Source organism: Danio rerio, chromosome 20 (genome assembly GCF_052040795.2).
Source record: "Danio rerio strain M-AB ecotype USA chromosome 20, GRCz13ab, whole genome shotgun sequence".
Taxonomy (NCBI): Eukaryota; Metazoa; Chordata; class Actinopteri; order Cypriniformes; family Danionidae; genus Danio; species Danio rerio.
Window position 1 is genome coordinate 28735001 of NC_141040.1, and position 24962 is coordinate 28759962.

Consider the following 24962-nt stretch of genomic DNA (forward strand, 5'->3'; position numbering starts at 1 on the left):
GGGCATCCGCTGTGTAAAACGTATGCTGGAAAAGTTGGTAGTTCCGCTGTGGCGAGCCCTGATGAATAAAAGGACTAAAGGCTGATTTATACTTCTGCGTCAAGAGCCTTCGTATAGTCCGGCGCAGCCTTCGCACGGTCGCACACCTCTCACCGTTGTCATCGCTGACAAACACCTCTCAAAAAATTTAACTACATGTCCCAATGACACATACCACAAGCTCTGTGATTGGTCCGCTTGGTAGCGCTGATGAGTGTGGGCGGGGGTGAGAGCTGACGAACCCGTTGGAGCGAGTGTTTATAAGTGTCAAGTCATGTGAAGGAGCTCCAGATAGAAACATTTGTTTTGTGTTTTCTTACGATTAAAGTTGTTGCACATCCGCCAGTTCCCGCCTTAGAATTAACGAGTTTGAGCTACTTGTACATTAGGGTAGTGTTAAAAAAATAAAAATAAAACACCAAAAACTCGACACAGAGCAACATTAAAAACCCACAGCCAGTTAGCGTTACGGAAGTGTTATTGCAGAGCAACACAAACAGCACGCAGAAGTATAAATGCACAGCTTGCACAAGGCATGCACCGAAGGTCGCGGCAATCATTCGACTCAAAAGCCAGCCTTACGCCGAAGGAAATGTTTTGAAAAATAGAATGTTTAAGAACTTAAATAATTGTTAATTTATTTTTACCAGAAACCTATTTCTATTTTCGACTAATGTGTTTATGCTTTTGGAGACTGTCAGTATGAGCATGTGTTTTAACTGCATTTTTTAAAAAAATGCACATTTAGAATGAAATAACTAAATTAAACAATAACGAGCAGAAATGTAGTCGCACGTTTGTTTATTGTGACCCTTTCGAATTAATAAAAGCACATCATCTATTGTATTACATCTCTATAGAGAAGTGGCTAATGTAAATGACTGCATATGGGTTTAAAATACCCTCATAACCTCTTTATCAGAATCACTGTGAGCTAAAACAGTATTCTCAAAGCCTCTGTGAGAATGTTCAATTAATGCCTGTCAGTTTGAACTGACCGTTAACAACCCCCCATTGCAGTCGCCACCAGAATTATGTGACAATTTCATTTTCCAATTTATATGTCTATGTTGACGGCATGTCTGAGGACGTTCAGGTGGAAAGGCTTGGAGAGTTCAGAAGGTGGTGACAATTACAAGCAAACTAAAGCGTCCAACTTGTTATGCATGGTAGGCACCTGGAACTCGAAAAAAGATTGATGCTAATTTGGAAAGCATCTTTGGAAAGTTTGCTAAGAGAGAGACGATGCATTTGATGTCAAAAGCCAGGGAGAGAGAAGAGGCGGAGGGGGGGTAGAACTTTGTCTGAAAACTTTGTTGCTGCCTCACAGGAATCTAAATAATTGAACGAGTTGGTATCCACTCTTCTGACAGAGAGAAAAGATGAGTTTTAGAGCGAGAGGGTGGAGGAAGGGGAGTCTGAACATTAGATTTAGAAGAATAGAATGAAGTTAAACATGCAAAAAAACAATTTCAAGCCCTAAACCCAAGATAAAACTGTTGTGAAATAGTAGTAGTAGTTAGGTTAATCTGGCAAATCTCTGAACAGCCAACTGTGATTCCAAAAAAAAGTCCTGCTCCCACTCAATCCAACGGTTTTTTTTAAGGCGGTTGGCAAACTTTCTTTTCATCCCCTCGCTCATGCTGAGAGACAAGTGTAGATCTCTCTTTCTTTTTCTCTGTATCTGTCTCTCTCACTTTCGTGACACAGCGGCCAGTTCAGAAGGACACACTGAAGCAGTGGCTGCTGGGAGTCTGCAGTCAGCGAAGCAAAGAAGATTCTGGGGGGATTTGGGGGGCTTCGTTTGCCAGCAATAAAAGGCTTGCAACAGGATCCTCACTGAGATTAATGACCTAGATAGACCGCCGCAATGCCATTTAAATGGGAAAGTAATTAAAGTGCACCTTCCATGAAAATTATTCATTGCTGACGGATTGGGTGACGGACGAATCGTGAGGCATTCTGCACAATGCCACAGGTTAAGTGCCCAGAGTAAGGCCACCGAGGCCACTGTGAGCCGGACCACCAGCGATTTAACCACAGCTGTTGAATTGTAGTGACTGGTCCAGCTCTTATCAAATTACCACAGATGGAATTACCAAAAGAGGGAAGACAGAAAGAGAGAGAGAGAGAGAGAGTGTAGCAAGGGAGAGAAAGAGAAAGGCCTCTCAGGTAACATAAAACGGCATACAAATGCTACAAAAGAGGCTTGAGGGATCCGCTTAACTAGAAAATTACACCACCTAGCACTGGCCGACTGGGAATCCCGGGAATCAATCAATCCATTCTGTTTAACACCCCTGCCACAGATTAGGATTTTGCAGAGATCAATCAATGGCCTTATTGTTCCCCAAAGTGTGATTCTTCTCAGGGGTATTGAACAGGATCAATTTTGCAGTGATAACGTGTCGAAAAAGTGGCCGTATTAATTACAGGAGAAGTGCTGCAAGGATCATCTTTCAGTCTGGGGCATGAGAATGCTTTTTCGCACTTTATAATGCTTGGCGCAACACATTTAGCCGGCGATTGAGCATTCTGCACAAGAAAACAGGCAGGCTTGGATTCTCTGAGTGTAATCGAGCTAGAGCTCTGCAAGTAAATTCACTTCCCTGCCCTTAAGAGGCGCACTAATGTTAGAGAATGTGGACTTTAGCGCATTGTTACTTGTGTTTGTCTCCTTTCCTGGAGATGCTAGTTCATTTGGCAGGTACAACCAAAGAGGTCACGTTCATGCTTACAGATATGAAAGTGTGATTTAGGACTCCCCTCACACCCTGACTTCAGTTGGTACACTAGAGACAGATGCTGGGTGGTAGTGAACTCCATTTTGAAGATGCTGGTTCAAATCCTGCATATTCCTTGGAGGGGTAGAATACAAGGGATTGCAGTAGTATTGCCATGAACAAGATTGTGAGTGAGGTTTAAGATGGTTTGTGTGATGAAGCTAGTAAAAGCTGTGAAAGTGATCCTCACTTCCATGGCCTGAAGAGGTACACTAGCGACCGATGTAAGAGGCTCTGGATTTTTGGGCTCTGTTATGTGCTTGTGTCTTACTCTGGAGATGCTAGTTCAGATTAAGCTCATACATGAGCCAGGTACAACCCAAGGGGTCACATTGGTGCTGACACAGATGAAAATGAGATTTAGGAAGTTGAGTGTAACTAAGGTCAGCCAGTAAGAGCTGTGTAAGAACCTCACTGTCATGACTTCGAGAGGTGCACTTGTGACAGATGCTGGAGGTCCCTGTCTTTAGAGTTTTTTTGCTAGCACAGCCACCTTTCAGGTGGAGATGCTGGTTCAAATGCTGCACATTTGTAGGGTGTAAGAATGTGCTGAAATAAAAAATCTAGGCTAAACCTTTAAGTCAGGATGAACTTGGCTGACAACTGAAGCCAGTTAATATTTTTGCCTGTTTTTAGCCGATAAAAATCAGTGCATCCCCACTTGGGTAAGTATACTTCTAAGGTACAAAGGTCTTACACTGGTGCCATGACCCTGATTAGAGTAAGATTTAAGTCAGCTAGCATAATAAAAGTCAGTAGTTAATCTCACTGTGATGCTAGAAACTGCAGGTTTGTATTACCTTTGTTAGTGTATCCACCTCTCAAGTCTCCCATGAGAGATGGGGTGGTTTACACAATATAAGCTTCGTTTAATGGCACCATAAAGTTAAAATTCACACATTTATAGAATATTACAGCATTTATTTTCAATTATTCGTCTGCGTACATAATTTTAATCCATGCACATCTATAATCTGTTATCAGAAACATTAATGTACCAAACATTAGCAAGTAAATCTGTAAAAGCGAGACATTAATCTGTTACTCACATGAGATTATACAAATCATGAAATGACAGATCCAATCAGTTCCAAGTGGACAAAATCAGATCCTGCCCAAGACTCTTTTTTTATTCATAAATGTGTTAGAATAGGGAAAAAAAGATAATCGCATTTTCCATTTCATGCCGACTTTAAAGGAGTGACAAAACAGTGTTTGCTAATGTGACCTGAACTCTAGAGAACATTGTCTGTTATTTACTTCAGTCTCGCTACTAAAAACACTAAGATTCTCAAGATCAAAGTACAATACTCATTCGGTGGTGCTCTACAAAGCAATTCTCCTTGAGAGATGAGAGCAAATAGCCCAAGCAGAATCTAGCAGCATTGGGAAAAATAGGCTTTGTAGGCAATCTATGTGCCTCAACGAATATAATTTCTTATTTAAGCCATTTCCTCTCTAAAGCAGAAGATAAGAGCAGCGTGGCGGAGTACAGGGTTAATGTGCTTCAAACACTTAAACAACTTTGCAACACTTTGCAACATGCTAGCCAGAGTGGGCCGCAGTCAGAGGCAGCTATCAGCGGGCAACATGCACATCATGCTCTTCTGACATGTAACCTAAGCATTAAAAATCCATTTCCACAGCTTCTCACCCTCCCTCGCTTTGATTCTGTTTAACGCGCATGCTGTTTGCATCTAAAACACACGTCTCACATCTGGCTGCTGAATTCTGCAGCACGGAAAGGGCTGTGCTGTGTCTGATTCCACACTGTTCTCCACAGAAGGACTCTCCTGAATAAATATTAATCGTTATTCTTTGAGCTATTTCTGCTCAAGAGCACTGGGAAGAACAATGGGTGTTGTTTAGACAGACACAAAGAGGGATGAAGAGAGAGAGAGGGAAAGAAAAAGAGAAGCATCCGAGGCCATCTCTACAGAGATGTCAAGTGACAATAGAATGCTGATTGAAATGCTCTTCACAAACTTCCCATGCAGTCCTCTAAAACGAGGGAAAAATGTCATTAAAGAGAGAGAGAGAATTCACAATCACCTGCAGTGAGGTGCAAAGAGCGTCAATGGAGGGAAAAAATGATGATGATGAACCTGCTGATATAGAAGCAGTTACTATTTAAACCCATTTCATGGAGAGCCAGGAAGTAATTAGGCTTTGGAGGAACAATAAGTACTTTGAGTAGCCCCTCTGTCATACGGCCACATCCCTCTCTCTTTTTTGATGCTTATTGTGTCGCTCAGTAGTGCAAGCACAATTAAAGACAGAATTCCTGAATTCCTCATCAGATGCATAGCCTTCTGAATTCAGGCTCAGCACCTTTGCTGTCTGCTCTTCTTTCCGCTTGTACTCCTACGCTTGATGCCTGAAGCGCCGACTTATTCTCATGCAGATGGAGACAAGCAACGAGAGCGTCTTATTCCCCCTCCTTTCATGCATCTCTCGTTTTTTTTTTTTCTCTCTGCCTCGTATTCCTTTGGTGCTTTACTGCCTTTAAAGGGATAGTTCACCCTACAATGAAAATGCTGTAATCAGTTACTCAGCCTTTTGCGGTTACAAACTTGTACAGCTCAAGGAAAGTATTTTCTGCTTACTTTAAATCAATTTAAAGGAACACTCAATTAAAAAGATCTGCTCATTTAACAAGTTAACCTATAATGAAAATCATCTTTTGTAACCTGTTTGGGCATGTGTGTAGGTATAGTGTGTCCACAGTCATATTGAGGTGATATAAAGACAGTAATTATTTTTTTTTAAATGTCCTGATGTTTAAATAGGATCCAAATCCACCATTTTGAGGCCCACCACAACATAACGGAGTGTGGTTTCTCCGTCCACCGAATTGATTGACAGGGGTGTCAAAATTAATTGTTTCTTCAGTGCACCGCAATGCAGACGCGGACAATTCGGTATCGGTTCATTAATAATCATAACCGGTTATTATGTAGTGATGTCATTTATCTCATATGCGCTATATGCTATACTATGGTGAGTGAGGCCAGCGCGATTATTTACAGCGCTTCAACTACATAAAAACGCAGAAACTATGCACATTTTCACTGCGTGTGTGTTTTCTGGACAGTCTTTTACTGACACTTGCAGCAGAAGCCCCTATTTCACTGCGATTGAGAGAATGAAAGTAAATTCCATTTCTCTCTCTCTCACACACACACTGTGGCCCATTTGACCTGCTGGCGTGACTTTTCCTCTCCTCTCAGCTGTTACAGTAATACTTCTGGATACAGACACGAGCGCGTGTCTGCAGAGTTTTCTACACCGTGTCTATCATAAACCAGCTGTGATCGCCGCTGCCGTTTATCAGCATCACTCATCTGTGAAGAGCGCAGCGCGCAAGAGCCAATCGCAGTCCTTTCTGTTGAGCGTGTGACCCATCAAATGGGATGTAAGAGAACTTGGTAGACAAGGATCAGAAAGCAAGCGGGACACTTATATTTGTTTATATTATTTGCTATAAATGCTTGTGTTGTTTATAGGTATAGTTTAGATATCTGATTGTTTGTATTAAAGGACAAAACTGTATTATAAATAGTATATAAACATATTTTTACATTTTAATACAAGAATTGCTGCTGTGAAGAAAATATAAAACATTGTATGGAAAGCATCGTCAATGCACCGTGATACACCAAGATATCGAATTGAACCGAATCGATGGCATGATAATGGTAACCAAACCGAACTGTGAGACCAGTGTAGGTTCACAGCTGTAATTATCAGCCACGTATTATCATGTCTCTGTAGTAACGTGTGTAAGCAACTAGAATTAAAAGATCTGTTCAGCTCTCTCAATCACCATCAAATGTGATCAAGAATGAGTTTTACAAGTTTAATTTTTTTTTTTTAATTGTGCATGTTTGTAATGAATTACAGCGTTTTTACCATCTTTACTCTATCACCACAGCCGCATCTCAGTACAAAAAGAAGATGCTTTAATCTCGGATTATGGACGTTAAATCAGGTTTATTTTGAACATTAACATAACAGATATCAATAAAGCAGTGGATATTAACGTGTATCCTGGTATCCTGTCACATTTGATTACAAAGTTAAACACTCGCGCACTGTGTGTGTCCCCGCTGTGTGCATGTCTGTGTGTGCGTGTGAACTTTGTAACAACATTGTGTATGACTCATCTTTGCAACTTCCCAACAAATTTATCAAATAATAATTGGGAAAGTTCTTACTGTAGTATTTCTCACAAACGTTACATGAGATCTGCTTCCTTCATGTCTGTCACTGTGCTGTTTATCTGATGCAGCCAAGGCGGACAGGCACACTGACAGGCACGTGGGAATGGTGGGCAAGGAGAACTAGCATTAAAGGCACAAGCCACAAAAACAGCTACATTGTGTTCAGAGCAGGAAATTCTAATGTTCTGAAAGCTATAATACATAATCTGATGGGTGTTTTGAGCTAAAACTTTACAGACACATTCTGGAAAAAAAAATTATCTTAATTCTTGAAAAGGGGGTATAATAGGTTTCCTTTAAACACTTTTTGAATCCATTTAACCAATCTCTTGGTCTGGTGGGTGTTTTTTCACATTCAGCTTAGCCTAACATAGGTTATTAAATTGGATTAGACCATTATCTGTGGCGGTGTATCATGGTGCAGGTTCAATGAGGTTATGAAGTGCCTGAAAAAATGTCTGCAGCTAGGTAACTCTAGGTCTCTCTCACAAAGGTTTCAATGGTTGCATGGTCACGTTGGTTATATTGATTTACAGACGCTGCTTGTTTTCACTGTGCTTACTGCAGCCAGTAAAGTTCCTCAGAATGAGAATATACAGTAGCTACTTGTCATAACAGCCTAGAAAATAGCATCCTTTCATTTTCCATCACTCTTAGTGCACAATGTAACTACAGAAGAGAAGTTTTAAATCGGGAATTTATTGAAATGCGTCATTTTTTAGCGAGATGCTAATGGTCTAATGCAGTTCAATGATCTATGATGAGTAAGGCTGCATGATTAATCGAAAAAAAGATTGTGATCTCGATTTGACCCTACACAATCTTAATTTAGCATTTTTACGATTCAGTTAATTATAATTTTTAAGGTCAGTAGAGAAGCATAAAGACGGTTGTAAATGTTTGAAAAATAATAATAGCCAACTCATATTAAACTTTATTTTACATCTACAGAATTGTGAGAAAATCGTGATCTTGATTTTAAGCTAAATAAATTGTGACTCTCATTTTAGCCAGAATAGTACATCCCCAATGATGAGCTAAGCTAAGCATGTTCCCACCGGACAAAGAGATTGGCTGAATAGATTCAAACATTGTAAAACTCAATTGTTTAACTCAAGAGAGAGTTCTAAAATAAGCCTTTATTTTTTATTTTATTTTTTTTAGATAGATTATTAGATTTTTTTCAGATCTAATAAGAGCTTGCTGAATGAAAATATTAATTTCCTTTTAAAAAGAAATCATGCTTAACCGGAACTTTAAAAGATTTTAATAGTGTCGGTGAGACTGATTCAATTGAGATGGTTTCGATTTTGGAATAATATGCACTGATCAATCTTGAACAAAGATAATCATTAACGTACATTAGATCAATTTTAATTCATTCTCCTCACCCCAAATGCTCCTGTTCTTTCCTTCCTCTCCTACACTTGCTGGTGTCTCCCCCAGGTTAATAAGAGTTGGACAGAGCTTCAAAGATGCCTTTCAGTTCACTCTAAAGGCCATGATAAAGTCATCAGTGTTAATGAGTGTCCTGCTCTGTCTGACCGGCCGACAGCTTATTGTTTCAGGAAGCTCCATTCTCACCCATTATGAGGTAGTCATCCATTGCAGTGGTAACCCAGGGGTAAAATTGCGCCTGTAAGGCTTCGGCGAGCAGAGAATTGAGCATGCACTGATAGGGTTAAAATTTTCCATCTCGACTCTAAACAAGGAGCTGATTGTGCTGGGGTCCTATCGGTTCACCATCACAGTGAGCCTGTTGTATTCAAATGAAGCCTGAGCTTAATTATTAAAGATATAATTATTTTAAAGGTGTTTAATTATTAAAGATTTTAGGGGTTAGTTTGCCCCAACCAAATTCTGGCATCATTTACTGACCCTCATGTCATTCAGAACCTGTAAGAATTAAGCTGTCATTTGAACAAGCTTAACACAAATTTGAGGGAGTTGTGTACCTATATTAAAAGTCTATGCACACAAAATGTTCATTCATTCATTCATTCATACATCCATTTTTTTTTCGGCTTAGTCCCTTTATTAATCAGTGGTCGCCACAGCGGAATGAACCGCCAACTTATCCAGCACGTTTTTACGCAGCGGATGCCCTTCCAGCTGCAACCCATCTCTAGGAAAACAAAATATTCATAAAAAAGATTTTTTTAAATGCATTTATATAAATTGAGCAACTTAATTGTGTACTTTAATCTTTTAATCAGCTAACAATACCTAAAGTATTCAGATTGATAACAAGCTAATGCATGCTTGTTTAACACATGAGAACCAATGAGGTTGATTCTTGCATGTCAAATCATCACTTTGAGCGTCTGTAAGAACCAATGAGTTTGAACTTCTACAAAAACCAATGAGGTTTGTGACAAATTGGTATGGTTGAGTGTCTTTTTGTGTTCACTGATCAATGTTTTTGATCAATAATTACATATATAGAGTTTAGATACGAAATCATCTAAATGCCATCTGAAATGTTCTCCTAAAATGTGCCTTTTTCTTAGCCTCCCATGTTAATGTTCAAGTATATCACTTTAAAGGCAATGAAAATAACTTATTTGTCAATATAAAAGTTACATTTCTGAGCCTACACACAGGAGTCAGAGAAAAATGCTCATTTTAAAAATAAAATATCAAACGGCATTTAGAGGTATTTGCATTTAAACTTTTCATGTTTTTCCTTTTTTTTATTATTTTATTATATTATTATTATTATTATTATATTTATTTATTTTAATTTCTTTTTGCTTTTGTTTTAATGAGTAGATTTTCTGGGATACAGAAATCTATCAGATTTCATTATAGTTTTTTTCTTTTAAATATATACACATGTGTTAATGATTTTTTAACAGAATGTGGGGATTTGACAGAATATTAATTTTGGGAACTTGAATCATACACACAGTTAAAATCAGAACCCCCCTTTTTTATTTATTTTTTAATATTTGCCAAATTATGTTTGATAGAGCAGGGAAATTTTCACAGTAATGTCTGATAATATTTTTTTAATCTGGAGAAAGTCTTGTTTTTTGACAAGAAAAAAGCAGTTTTTATTTATTTATTTTTTTTTACATTTTGAGATCAAAATTATTAGCCCCTTTATGCTATTTATTTTTTCGATAGTCTACAGAATAAACCATTGCTATACAACAACTTGCCTAATTACCCTAACCTACCTAGTTAACCTAATTAACCTAGTTAAGTCTTTAAATGTCACTTAATGCTGTATAGAATTGTCGTGAAAAATATCTAGTAAAATATTATTTACTGTCATCATGGCAAAGATAAAATAAATTAGTTATTAGAAATAAGTTATTAAAACTATTATGTTTAGAAATGTGTTGAAGAAATCTCTCCTATAAACAGAAATTGGGGGGAAAATAAACATTTATTTTCAGGCATATGTACATTATAGAAGATAAATTCATATGTTTAAAAATGTATTTAAAATATTTTAAAAGTATATAATGTGTTTAAAATTTTGTAGTTGAAAATCCAAAATTTAAAAGTAGTCAACCTACTGTAACTAAATGACTAGAGACTGTTGATCGTGGAAGCTAGAATCTATTACCACTCAAATATTTTGCTTTATAATAATATTCAAGTAAAGTTTAGTTAATTTTAGTTCATGTACTTTCAAATATGAACAAACAATATGCAACACATTTACTACAGTATTCATTCAACTTTGTTAAAGGTAATAAAAAAATTAAGTTGTTCATTGCTAGTTCTTGTTAACAGTGCATAATGTTAAACACTTTATACGTTAATACTGCATTAGTAAATGTTCAATTACGATTAATAAAAGCTCTACAAGTATTGTTCGTTTTTAGTTCATGTTAGTAAATATATTAACAAACATTAAACATTATATTTTAAAATGTGGCCATTATTTTTACTTATTTATTTATTTTTTGCTCTCAATTTAATTTGTTTTTTATATCTCAATGACCTACTCTTTTATTTTTGAAAGACAAGAAAAATGAAACCGGTAATAGCACCACTACAGAAAACAGGGCTTTACTAATATATTTTCTCAATCTGACAATAACTAATGACTAAATATTGCCCAGGGTGGCTGGTGTAATTGTCTGTTGTCAGTATGCCAGACATAATTACGCACGACTCTCACTTCGAGACAAGGGTCTTTTCCCTCGCTCTCTCTCTGTCCCTTATCTCTCATTCCTCTCTCTCTCTCTAACCTACCAAGGTGTCCGCGTGTCCTTGTGGCTCCTTACTCCAGCGAGTGTCTCTGTCACGATCCCTGTCATGAAACATACATCATCCTCTCTCCCCTCCCTCATTTTACTGGCCGCTGGTCATTATCGCCTCTCCCTCTGTGTGTCTTTCCTCATCTCTCTGTGAACATGTGCATGCGTGAGCTCGTATTATCCTGTCACTGACCTTGTTTTGTTTGGCAACCATAAAAACAACAAGAATGCAAATGAGAGCTTGAGTTTTGAATGCAGGTGGGAAAACACCAGGGATGAACAAAAACTGCACACTGTCAGAAGCAACGAGTCTGTGAGTTTTCCTGAATGGCCCGATGACTAATTGGTCTACATGAAATAACTTTTTTTGCATTTCTTAGGCGATGTTTACATAAAACATGTTCAGGTATTCAAAAACAGCTAAACTGAGTGCAACATAATGGAGCAGGAAGCAGGAGTTTCGAGGCACAATGCAGTAGACAAAAAGGTCTGTTTTAAAGAGTCACTTAGTATCTCAATAAAAAAATATATAGTTACTTTGATAATGTATAAAATGAGAGAACAATTCTAATTAAAAAATAAACTTCTCCAATAAAAATTTATACAGTTGATTCTCCCTATCCGTAATAGAATTATTAAACCCCCTAAAGTATTAGCCCCCTGTTTATTTTTTTTTCCCCAAAATATGTTTAACAGAGAGATTTCTTTAACACATTTATAAACATAATAGTTTTAATAACTAATTTCTAATAACTGATTTATTTTATCTTTGCCATGATGACAGTAAATAATATTTTAATAGATATTTATAGATATTCTAGATACAGGCTTAACTAGGTTAATTAGGTTAACTAGGCAGGTTAGGGTAGGTAGGCAAGTTATTGTATAACGATGGTTTGTTCTGTAGACAATCAAAAAACATAGCTTAAAGGGGCTTTAAATTTCGAACTCAATTTCTTTTCTTTTATTTTTTTAATTAAAAGCTTTTAAGAGATTTTCTTCAGAAGAAACAAATATTATAAGACTAACTGTGAAATTTTTAGGGGGGTTATGAATTCAGATTTTAAATGTATTATGTATGCATATATATATATATATATATATATATATATATATATATATATATATATATATATATATATATATATATATATATATATATATATACATTTCACCGGTCAAAAGTTTGGTGTCAGTAAGATTTTTATAATTATTTCTTTAAGGGTTTTTCACCTTTATTTTGATAATTCAGACAGGAAAGCATTGGGAGCAGAGAGAGGGGAAGAATCAGCAAAGGACCTCAAGCCAGGGATCGAACTTGGGTCACCATGAGCACGTCGGTGTTATATATCAGCGCGCAGTACCACTAGGCTACTAGCACCGACTTTTTTTTTTATAATTATTTTTTTAAGTGTTTTAGTAAGATTTTTAAATGTTTTAAAATAAACTTCTGCTGACCAAGGCTGCATTTATTTCATGAAAATTAAAGAACGAAATGTAAAATTGTGAAATGTTATTGCACTATATAATAACTGTTTTATAACTGTAGTTTATAACTTTTATTACTTATAACTTTTAAACTTTATAAGTTTTATAACTTATAACACTTAGGTTTAGCAATTCTAGCATTATGGATGTGACATTTTCAGTAAAATCTCAAAACATAAATTCACATAAAAAGTATATGCTAACATTATATCAAAACATCTGTTGGATGTGGATGTGAACAAAAATGTCTGCAAGTTTACAGTATATAACAAGGTTTATATTTTAAGAAATGGTACATATATAAAGAAAAAATATTTATAAATTAACCTGATCAACATGTCTACATTATGATGATGGTGATTATTTTTATTATTAAATATATAATAAAAGACTATGTACAGTATATGCTTTATTTACAAAACATATAGTATACTGCATATATACTGTCTTTAGTTATTGATTAGCATTGATTAACACATCACATATGATGGGATCACTTTTCCAGACATGAAACTCATAAAAAACACTTACGAAAAATGTACAAATATTTGAGTGTTTGTTTGCACATACAACAACACTGCAGTCTCCACTTTAGTCTCTGAAGCACTGCACTAAGCTATCACTGTCTACTAACCTCTTGTTAATGACCAGAACCAGTATGCATCTAAAAGCAAATTGTATTTCATGGATGCTTGGGCATGAAAAAGAAATCTTGTTTTGCAGATCCATTTAAAAAAAAAAAGTTCATTATAAAACATGCATTTCTCTAGCATGTGCAGTCTCGGAAACAGCTCTTAAATTATGGCCAACTCCCGGGAGAAGGAGAGAGCGTGAGAGAAACAGAGCCAAAGACAGGCAACCACTCGTCGAGCTAATAATGTTTGCGGCCATGACTTCAGCACCAACGCAAGCATTTGCCACCCATTTAATTTCAGGGGATAAAGTGAAAGCTCATATCATTTATCATGAATTCAACAAAGAGTCTTGTGGAAATGTCAACCATGGCGACTGTAAGTGATATTTAAAGGTGGCGGCTCTTCTGGCAGACAATACAAACCAAAAGGGGAAACGAGAGAGGTATTCTTGTGCGTGACTTCTATTATTTATCATCTGTTGCTGTTCACCGCAGTATCGCTGCCTCCAAACCACAAATTATGAACTGCAGGAAAATGGCTGCCAGATAATTTGTTAAATCATCCCAAAGGCAGTAAATACAGCATGTTGGAAATGATACAGGCTCAAGTAGAGTGTCGAAACAATCCAAGCAACAATAACAAAATAAACCCACATCCATTCTACCTATCCGACAGAATTCATATTTAAAATGCAGATTTGGTTGTGCCATCAAATAACCAATTGAAGTCTTACCTGCTTGGCTGGTTGCGATGCTGACAGCTGCAAATAGGCGTTGGGTTCGGCTGAGGTCAGACACGCCGTTCACAGCCTCGACCTCGAAGGTGTAGTTTGCGTGAGCCAACAGGTCGGTGATGGTGACGTAGGTGTCCGTTAATCCACTCTGCTGCGGTGAGTAGCCAACGTTGCTCCCGCAAGGAAAGCACTCCTCGGGCTCCCAAGTGCAGCGGCGGCATATAATCCGGTATGTCACGTCGTTTCGCCCGCCTGTGTCGGCTGGTGGGGTCCACTCCAGGCTGACGGTGGTGTGGTTGATATTATAAAGCAGATTCTGAGGAGCTGATGGTGGCCCTGTAGGGAGAAAACAAGAAGAGATGCTATGTAAAATGTGAATTTGTTATGTGTGCTTCAAATGAGAAAGCATTATGGAAATCTAAGAATTCCTAAAACTGTAACCCCAACCCAGGGGTCACCAACATAGCCTGCGAGGATTACATGAGTTGCCCGTGGGCCTGTTATGAAATTAGCTTATCATAGCACCACATACCAGTAAGCTGCATCTAATGTTTTTTGTAGCTATTCTTTTTAAATCACACTTGCATTGGTGTAAAATTGAAAATGACATTAAGTTATACATTTAAAAAACTTTAAAAACAATTTCAGACAAATTATGTGTTGCATATTGATATGTATTTTTTTCCAATCATTGTTGACAACTATTGTGAGAAATCATTAACATGATCAGTGTCTTCACAAAGATGAATATCATTAATTATTAATAATAATTGAGCAAGTTTGTTATTAGGAAGTGTGTATCAAACTGGTAGCCCTTCACATTAAACGATACCCAAGAAGTAGCTCTCAGTTTCCAAAAGAGTGGTGACCCCTGCCCTAACCCTTTTGCAAATCTTGACATGCAGTTCAAGCAAAAAAAAAAAAAAAAAAACTGACATAGTGTTTTTTTTCCCCCTCCGATATATACAGTGGAGGTCTAAATAATAGCCCTCCCCAAATTATGTTGAACAGAGCAAGGATTTTTTACAGTATTTCCTATTATATATATTTTTTTCTTCTGGAGAAAGTCATATTTGTTTTATTTTAGCTAGAATAAAAGCAGATTTAGTTTTTAACACCAATTTAAGTTCAATATTATTTGCCCCTTAAAGCACTATTTTTGAATAGTCTACAGAACAAACCACTGTTATACAATGATTTGCCTAATTACCCTTACTTGCCCCATAAACTAATTAAACTAGTTAATCGAAAAATATCTAGTATAATAGTATGTACAGTCATCATGGCAAAGATAAAAGTAACCAGTTTTTAGAAATGAATTATTAAAAATATTATGTTTAAAAATGTGTCAGAAAAATCTTCTTTCCATGGGGAAAATATATATAGGGGGGCTAATATTTCAGGAAGATTAATAATTCTGACTTCAACTGTATATGTAAATTTCACTAGATGACTTGAAAAGCTCTATTTGAAAAGAATTCATCATTTCAGATTGATTGGAGTGATTTTGTGGAGTACATCTGAAGAAAATACACAAATTACAAGCATGGGTAAATACAAATAGAACAAAGGTTTAAAAGAAATAAACAGTGCAATGCTTTATGTTTTTTTCTGCAGATTTAGATAAGAAATTGAATAATTAAGTGTAAAATCACACTGCGTGGTCCTCATTGTATAAATTAAATATAGTTAATTTTTGTCAAAGCTAAAAATGTATTGTTTCTTTTTGCCTGCACTGTTAGACATTTCTGTAAATTACACAGTTATTTACTGTATTTTACCCAGTGTAATACTGCAAATTCCTTTTACGGTAAATAACTGTATTTACCGTTGCATTATGGGAATTTAGTGTGACGTCGAACAACATATACAGCGATGTACTGTATTTGTAAAAATTCGTGTATTACACTGTATTTTCCACAACTGCTTTAACGCCACCTTGCGGCGATTCGACTACTCTGCACCACATTTTGCCTGAGGACCCTGGAGCAATTCTGGAGGACAATTTATTAGTGTGCCTGAAGAACATACTGGATTTAACAAACTTTACTCTGGTAAGCTGAGGCAGTGTTTCATTTTACAGAATGTTTTGTGGACGAGAATAGAACAAAGTAAAGTATAAAGTTGGCTATTATTATTTTCTCTGGCTTGGCGTTATTTCGCCCATTTGAGAAATATATCATCTATTAAGATGTTACCTTTATTTAATTTATTACATTAACACTACTATTACTTTAAATAAGACTGTTTATGACTATTAGCCATTGTTCTCGTCATATCTTTTTATTTATTTACATAGGAACCGGTGTTGCAGCGGGTTTTGGTTTAGGAGGGAACCAGAGGTATGCAGACAGTTTTGGAGGACACTTAGCACGAGACAACGGTCCGGCAGAGAGTGTTTTCCCCCAGAAGAATATGAATGAAAGACCAAGGCTGTTTCTCAATATGCGTTCTTCAGCGGTCTTGCGTCCTCGTGTTCTCGTGAAACGTCATCATCAGCTGCCTAAGTTCAGTTCCGATACTCAAGACCGCAAGTACGGAGGACGCGTGAAACTTCCCGGATGTGTTCTTGATATCGAGGACGTAGCGATGCAGACTTCAGCAGCGAGCTCGCTCTGGAAGTCCCAGAATTCATTGCGACTGGAGGTGGGAAGCGCAGCATTTTATTTAGATTTATTATTAAAGTTCAGAGATATCACTTATTTACCTCAGGAGTTTCCCTAAATGAAACGGTGAAAGTAAACATTAACATGAATATCTTAATAAAGGAATAAACACATTAAGGGTGTTTGTTTGATGAAATTCGTATTAAAATTTGTTTTATTTATATTGTGCAGAGTATATTTATAATGTTTTTATGCAAAGTATATATTTTGAAGAGGGGGGAAACAATAAATCGTTCTTTGAGTGCTGTAATATTTAAATAATTTCCATTTAAAACGCGTAAAGGTCACATGACCATCAGGAAGAACGCAGCATCCCATTTCTCAAAGGACGCGTTCTCTGCCCTCGCGGTCTCCTGAGTTCGTTCTTCCGAGGACACCTGGCAAGACCGCACTCTACAAGAACGCAAGTCCATTCTCTGCGTTCTTGGAATTGAGAAACAGCCTAACAAATAATCCAGGTAAAAGCGCGTCTGTCTGTGCTGACAACACTCGACATTGATTTGAGCACCTCTATTAGCATTTGTTTGCTCGGCAACATTGGCTGAAGTGATCTTAAAATGGTAATGTTAACTGTTAGCTAAACTGAGCTAAGTTTATACTGAATTGGACTCAAACTCATTTTAACGTGCAACGTTTAACTTATATTGATTTATACTATATATATTAGATGTTGTGAACTTATTTTTCTCTGGTTTAGAGTAACTTATAACGTTAGCTTGAGAAAATAACATCGCGACGTAACCTATAAGAACGCTAACGTAAATCTATAACGTTACAATATGCATAGAGGTAAAGTTGGTTTTATATTCGCACATTCGTTCATTTAGAAGACTCTATACTGTTTACCATGTTACTTTGAATATTCGATCAGAATTAGCATGCCAGTATGACTTGAAATCAACATTAACACTGTTTATTTGACCGTGAGCATGTTGTACTTTGATAGTCATTAGCTGCTAAAATGATTTCGCTATTTAGAGTTTGCAAATAATACTTTTATGAAATTAAATTATTAAGGGGGAAGTCTGAATCTGTTAATATAAAACCAATTTTACCTCTATGCATTATGCTAATAACCACCTTTTTGCTATTTATTGTTTGCTAATTATTTTTTTATCACAACTCTTGACATTTGGTTTAATATACTTGTTACCATTATATTTTTTTCTGTTTAGATATGGCACTGGCACAGCAGCAGGTTTTGTCTGAAAAAACAAACAGCATTTCGGAGGAACATCTTGATCAGCACAGCCTTATGCTTAAAAAATAAGCAAGACCAGTAAGCAACCAAGGTAAACAAATAAAAAAAAGTTGTGTGGTGGTTGTGGATTGTAGCATGGTATTCTTATCTGTATTTTTGGCTTTTTTATGGTCTCAATATAGAATACTGGGAGCCTGCCTGTGCAAACTGGACCTCATACAACAGTAAGTACTGTACATCTATTTGTTTCTCAATATATTAACGTTACTTTTAATACAAAATGTGTCACATGTTTAGTTGCTAGATAAATAAAAAAAATCGTTTTCCCTTTTTTATTAAACCATTTAGTAGGTTTTTTTTTTTCATCTTTGTTTATAATATTTTTGAGCAGATTGAGGTCTGTCATGGGTCAGACATTTCAAAATACAATAATTAGTATTGGGATACATGCATTTGTCTATGTATTAAATGTCTTTTTCCCCATTTCATGTTGCCTAAATATTTTGTAATAAATAAAATAATACAATTTTTTGTATAAATAATTCCAGAGGATGAAACAAAATGCACAGCAACAACCAGAGTGAGCCAGAAGATAGCAGGAGAAGTACTGAAGAGAATGACAACCATGAACAACAGTGAGTTATCCTTCTTTCACCAGCTAACTGAGAACTTGGATTAGGTGAGACACTCTCAATAGTTTTATCAGTATTCAGTCAGTTTTAGTTTATTAGGAATACATAAAACAAATAGTCTAATCTGTCCTGCAGTGAATCAACCCATCACAAATGCTACAATGTTTTTGTAAAACCTTGTTAGGGAAAAAAATAAACAGGACATTCTGGTTAGTTCTCTTTTAAACATGGTAGTGAGCAGGTTATGAGCAGGAGCCAGTTGCTCAGTACCAGCTGAAAACTACCCCAACCTAGCTGCCATGCTTCAAAATAATTAACCAGTATATGATTTATTTTTTTTTAAACAAGCTTCTTCTATGCTTATGTTAGTCTGTTTGTCCTTATCCAGAGTTCTTCATAATCCTGGACTGGGCCAAATCCTGACCAGATGCTGTGGTGGTCATGGAGGAGTGAATCCTAAAAGACACACGTGATCAATGAGTTTCCGCATTGATCCAATGGGCCAGCCTGACCACCCGCTGGTGAACTTTCAAGCCTCCGATGCCTAGACTGCGGCCTTGCACAAGTTTGGCTAGAGGAGAACTGGTCGTGCCCAACTGAGCCTGGTATCTCTCAAGGGATTTTATTCTACACTTTCGTCAGTTGGTGAAGTTTCTTCCATGCCACTGTCGCCACTGGATCACTTGGCTACGATTGGTGGATCGGTGGATTTGCTCTTCAGTGTTTGGACTTTCAGCAGTGACATTTACTGCTTCAATTCTGAAAACTGGACTGAAGCAGCTTCAATTTACAAGAACTTCTATGTTAAGCTGCTTTGACATCATTGATCTACATTGTAAAAGTGCAATAGAAATAAAGATGAATTGCATTTGAACATGTGAATTCAGACCTTGTTGAGCATTTGACACCAGAATTAGTAATATTTTAAAGTTGTGTTGTTTCTGAGTCGGCTAATAGTTACAAATATTTATTTTTCCAACAATATGCAATTCAGAAGTTTAAATTTTTATTGTACATGTATGTTCTAGTGCTTTGTGTGATTTATTTATTTTTAATGTGTTGATTTTATTGCTTAATGTAATTTTCACACATTTTCCTTAAATGCTTTAAGCATTATTAATGTTTTAAAGAATGGAATATTTTGTAATTGTGTCTGGTTTTATGTCAGTAGTACTTAGTACAATTGGGTTTTTTTTTCTCAACAATATGCAGGTCAGACACTTAAATTAGTTTTGTACATGTATGTTAATGTGCTTTGTCATTTTCAATGTTTTTTTTTCTTAAAATAAAATATTTTGAATGATTGAAATGTAATGTTTTTACACATTTTTAAGCTTGTTTTAAGCATCTCCAATGTTTTAAATAAAGAGTGTTTATTTTGTTAATATTTTGTAATTGTGTCTTTTTTGGGTCTATAGTATTAAAATAATATTAATAAAATTATATTAATAAAATATTTAGGACAAAATTAAAAGGTTTACAGTAGCTAACTGTTAACTTAGGTTTTTACAGTAGTTAACCATTTTCAGACACTACAGTAACATGCTGTAAACGGATTTACAGTTGTATACTGTAAATCTAAAATACAGTAACTTACTGGCAACAGTGTTGCCAGTAAGTTACTGTAAAAACCCTTTGAAATGTCTAACAGTGTGCCTGAATGCTTTAAACTCACTTTATTTTGCAGAAACAGCTCTTGAAGAGATAGTACACCCAAAACTGACAATTGTGTCATCGCTTTCTTATCCTTCACTTGTCACAAACCTGTTTGACTTTCTTTTTTTCAGTTGAACACTAAAGAGTCTAAAAATTGGAAATTAGTAACCATTGACTTACATTCTTTCAAGTATATTTTGTGTTTAACAGAAAAAGAAAACTCATATAGGTTCGATGCCAAGTGAGGATGAGTAAACAGTGAGTACATTTTCATTTTAGGGTAAACGATCCCATAAAAAACAACATGCAATTGACAATCTGCTATTAAACTTTGCAATTAATCTACAAAACACTTTCACGTTGGTCATACTTTATTTTAATATGCAATTCACACTATTTACAAACCATTAACAGTGCGTTAACTAAAACTTTTAGATCAATAAAGTACTAAAAAGCTACTTTTTAATAGTTAGGTATTGGGAAGGATTAGGAATGTTGAATAAGATCATACTTTATAAGTGCTAATAAACAGTTAATATCCTAAAAATAGACAGGTAATAATCATAGTAATCCAGTGTGAATTGTTACTTAAACTAAAGTGTTATCTGAATTTCTAACTGTTCTGCCTGTTCACATCATTTGATATGACTATTGCAGGAGCACACATTGCAAAGTCAATCCTGAAGCAATATATATTGCACAGGCCTAAAATTACACTGTAACCCAAATACATAGAGATGTTTTGCTTAAAAATGCCGGGGAGTTGAACTTGAGCCTTGCCAAGGGCAAAGAGGACTAGAGATGTGGCAGCAAAACAATGGAATAATGGACAACAAGATACTGTTTAGAGGTAGAAAACCATTAAAAGATAATACCACTGTTCTTCTACTGGGTGCTCATCTTCACAGTAGCATTACCAAGCTGTGGAAAGAAATGAGGTGATCAAATTGGCAAAACCCAATATATTCTTTTTTGTCTGTCAGGGTGACAAGAAGTCTAAGCCATAGAAGACAAGGAGTCTGAGTCACTTCCAGCATTTAAGAGTCAGATCATGAGTGAGTTATCGCCCTGACAATAGCAACAACGGAGAATCCCGCTCAGCCTACAATAACCAGCTCACAGACGGATGACCACAGTGGAAAACAACCCATCATCCCCTAATCCCCGCCAGTGCCAAGGAATCTGGCGCGTCTCATAAAGCAATGATTTATACTTTGCTACTTTTATCCAACCACCGAGCCCTTGCTTTTATCACCCTAATGTTTTTATAACGGCACTGCGGCCTGTTCAATATCTCTTTTATTAGAACGTGTCTTTGTGATGGTCTTGCATCATGGGGTTTGCCGTTTTGGAGAGGTTCGATTTTTGTACCTCTGAGTGAAACAGAGCCGTACGTGTCCACTGGTGTGGAGCTGAGAGGGCGTTTTCAATCGGTTCCATAGGGAAGATGACTGGCAGGCTCTCGAGAGGGGTTATTGACAACCGAGCAACTGGTGAGCGTTTAATAAGAGTTGAGAAATGTTTGTGGAACAACTATTGTCTGCCAGTGGTTTCTGTCTTACAGTAGGAATTTTAAACAGGCTGTTTTTGTTTTTGGTATAAACTGAACCAAAATGATATATTTGCACTCTCTCTCTTTCTCTCTTTCATGCACATACACATGTAGGTTAATACACAATTATTAACCTAATGTATATACTGAGATAATGTTATTTTTCATCAAACCCTCAACATACTTTTAAACACAACCCTCACTCAAAAAAGGTTGCACACAATTAATGGTCATCATATATATGCAAATATTTACATACAAATGCTAAAATCATAATCCATAATTGTATTATATATGTTACTTTCATTTCTGCATATGATAATCTACATACCTGTCAACCCTCCTGTTTTCCAGGGATTCTTCTGTTTTTTACAATTCTATCCCACTTTCATCTCGTAAAGGTATTTTCCCATATTTCTCCTGTGTTTTCAATCTTTCTATGATGGGTGGCAATAAACATTAAATTACCGATATGCAACCTATAGCGCCGAACCACCAGGGGATGCCCCTTGCTCTTAAATGTGAATCTGTTCTTTGCTTTCATTTCATTGAGGCATGAAAACACTTTGAAACAAATATAAAAACAGAAGAATTCCTTTCGTTTCCAATACAGGCACAGTTGCACCTCCTATGCAATTCTCAAAACAGCCCGTTCATGTAGTGGTGCGTGACTGTCAGATGCGCTACATAGTGATAAATAGATGCTGTTTCCCAAACAGAATCTGTACACACGATTTTAAGCAGAGCGAAAGTCGACACTCTGGACTTTTCGAACAGACATATACACAATAATAATATTAATATTGATAATAATAACAGCAATAATTACATCTAAACCTGTTGATCTTGGTGGGTTTTCTTTTAAACAACTAATTTTGTCTTAAATGAGCATAGAAAGTTAGGAAAGCATTCAAACGTTTTTATTATAGATCTTTGGATTTTTAAAGTGACACCTCTGTTATGGAATGTAATCAAATGAAAAATCGAAACGAGAGATTCGTTCACTGCTCTTTAATCGGAATCTTTAAATTATACAGTGATGAAAAGGTTAATGAGATTTGATAACTTGATTTAATTTCTTTGGCTAGTAATTTGAATAGGCTAAACTGTTTGCAAATTTATTTGCAGCTTTTTGTAATGCATATGTATAATCTATCCTTTGTAAATAATCATAATAATAACACAACATATCACTGACCATTTCAACTTTATTTACTATGAAACATCTGCATATGAATTTAGTCATTTGGGGGGATGGGGAGGGGGTTATGATGATCTATAAATTGACAATATATTAATAAATGTAAAATAAATATATAACGGGACTAAACAGAAGTAGAGGGATTAATGTAAATATATAATGATTTTAGGTAAAGTAAATGAATGCATCGCAACATTATAATAAACAGCAGAGCATAAAAAAATATGTTATTTTCAATTTGTGTAAAGATCATGCTGTAATTAAGTTTAATTGTTTACGTTTAAAAGATCAATTTCAAAAGAGAACTAAAAGTCAGAATAAATATAGAAATTAGTCAAGACCAATACCTCTACATTTAAAAGTCAATAACAAAAACCAATGACTAATCCGCTCATTAAGTTGTGACGTATCGATGACATATAAAATACTGTTTCCAGGTCCAGGTCGCTTCTCATTTGAATTGAGAAAATAGTCATTTATGACCACTTTTTAGTCATTGCACACATTGAAGTGAATTTTATACAAAATCATGGCGTACACAACAGGTTCTGGACTTGCTGCATTGCAATTACCAATATTTTTACAAATTATTAAAAATGATCACTTTCTGGCCATCTGAAATTAGGCATGGATGTATATATTGCATTTGTGATTTTTGAAAGTATTACAGTGCTTTATAAATGTTTATTATTACCATTTGATGAATCTCCCCATACAGTTTGATATTCGCTTGGACCCAGAAGCTATTTTGTGTGACGTCACGCTTAACAAGCGGATACAGAACTGATATTCTGTACATTCCAATTATACTTCCAACATTCAGCATTTTTACATGAGCGACATCTGAACAAATTACTGTCGATGTAAGCGCTCCCTTGAGTCATGTGTCACAGTTCTGCCTTTTTTTCTGCCAAACTGAGGACATTTACTAACAAAATACTCACTTAAATATGCATGAGGGGAAAGAGCAAGCATTAGAATTGTGCGAATGCTTAATATGACACTTAAAGTTTGCTCCTCATTAAAGCTAATGGCGCACACATCCATCCATATTCAACAAAGTAGGAGGGGAACGAGTGAACGGAGGAGATGAAAGGGCCACCTGTGGCAGGTGAAGAGAAGCGGCCCGTCTCTCCATCTCTCTCTTCTCTATATCCATCTCTTAAGCTTAGAGCACAACTTCACCTACTGATGCTAATGATGTCCCTCCTACTCCATTTCCCTCAGGGACAGACGCACACACTCACACATCCTCCTAGGGCTTTAGCATTCTATTTCTATGGTTACCTGCAAGAATAATAATAATAATACTAATGGCTCCTCCATTCGGCTGGCTCGTCCTATTCTGCTGTTGAGTGGCAGAGATCAAGGGATTGTTTATCTTTAAATGGACAGCGGAGACAAGAAGGGACTCAAGTCAAGCTGCCGTTGAGCACATCTATTCAAGTGTTGAGGTAGCGCTGAGATGAATCACTATTCAAGGCTCGCTGCGACAAGGCCTTATTGATTTAATTCTCACAAAACGTTACATAAAAGCACCATATCTAACAACAACCTGTGATGTTTTTATTTCTTGATTTGAGGCTTTGTATAAGAATGCTGTCAATCACTTAACAGACCTTTTGTCTATGAAGATATGAAAGTTTCAATAAAATACAGCAATTCATAACTTATTGATTTAGTGACTAATTCATATTCATTTGAATGTTCTCATTTGCACAGTGTATAACAATTTGCTCATCCCCTAATGAGGGGTATGTTTAAGGTTTTTCCTCAATGCCAACCCTACTTTTAAACGTAACCTTCACAGAAAACGTTCTTCCTTTTTCCTTTTTTTTAATTTATTTTTTTTAACAGTTGCACGCTATTACTGGACATAATATACAGTTAAAGTCAGAATTATTAGCCTTCTTGAATTATTAACCCCCTCTTTTCC

The 24962-nt window shown here is 36.1% G+C and overlaps 1 protein-coding gene and 1 long non-coding RNA gene across 13 annotated transcripts in view; one reads left to right on the forward strand and one right to left on the reverse strand.

Moving 5' to 3' along the window:
* epha7 (eph receptor A7) overlaps nucleotides 1-24962 on the reverse strand; it is a 150571-nt gene that overhangs the window by 85177 nt on the left and 40432 nt on the right. For all 10 annotated transcript variants that reach the window (XR_015517793.1, XM_087297369.1, XM_087297370.1 and 7 more), the window contains 1 exon segment: nucleotides 14119-14454. Coding sequence is in view for 9 of the 10 variants with exons in the window: in XM_087297369.1 (XP_087153495.1) it covers nucleotides 14119-14454 (336 nt within the window). In the remaining variant the exon portion in view is untranslated.
* On the forward strand, nucleotides 17115-20002 carry LOC147839186 (uncharacterized). 3 transcript variants are annotated; one of them, XR_015518410.1, is made up of 5 exons: nucleotides 17115-17242; nucleotides 17960-18076; nucleotides 18168-18209; nucleotides 18534-18620; nucleotides 19006-20002. It is a non-coding gene; the product is annotated as an uncharacterized LOC147839186 (long non-coding RNA). The 3 variants fall into 3 exon arrangements; XR_015518412.1 differs by lacking the exon at nucleotides 17115-17242 and having other exon boundaries at nucleotides 18534-18664; XR_015518411.2 differs by lacking the exon at nucleotides 17115-17242 and having other exon boundaries at nucleotides 17986-18063; nucleotides 19006-19145.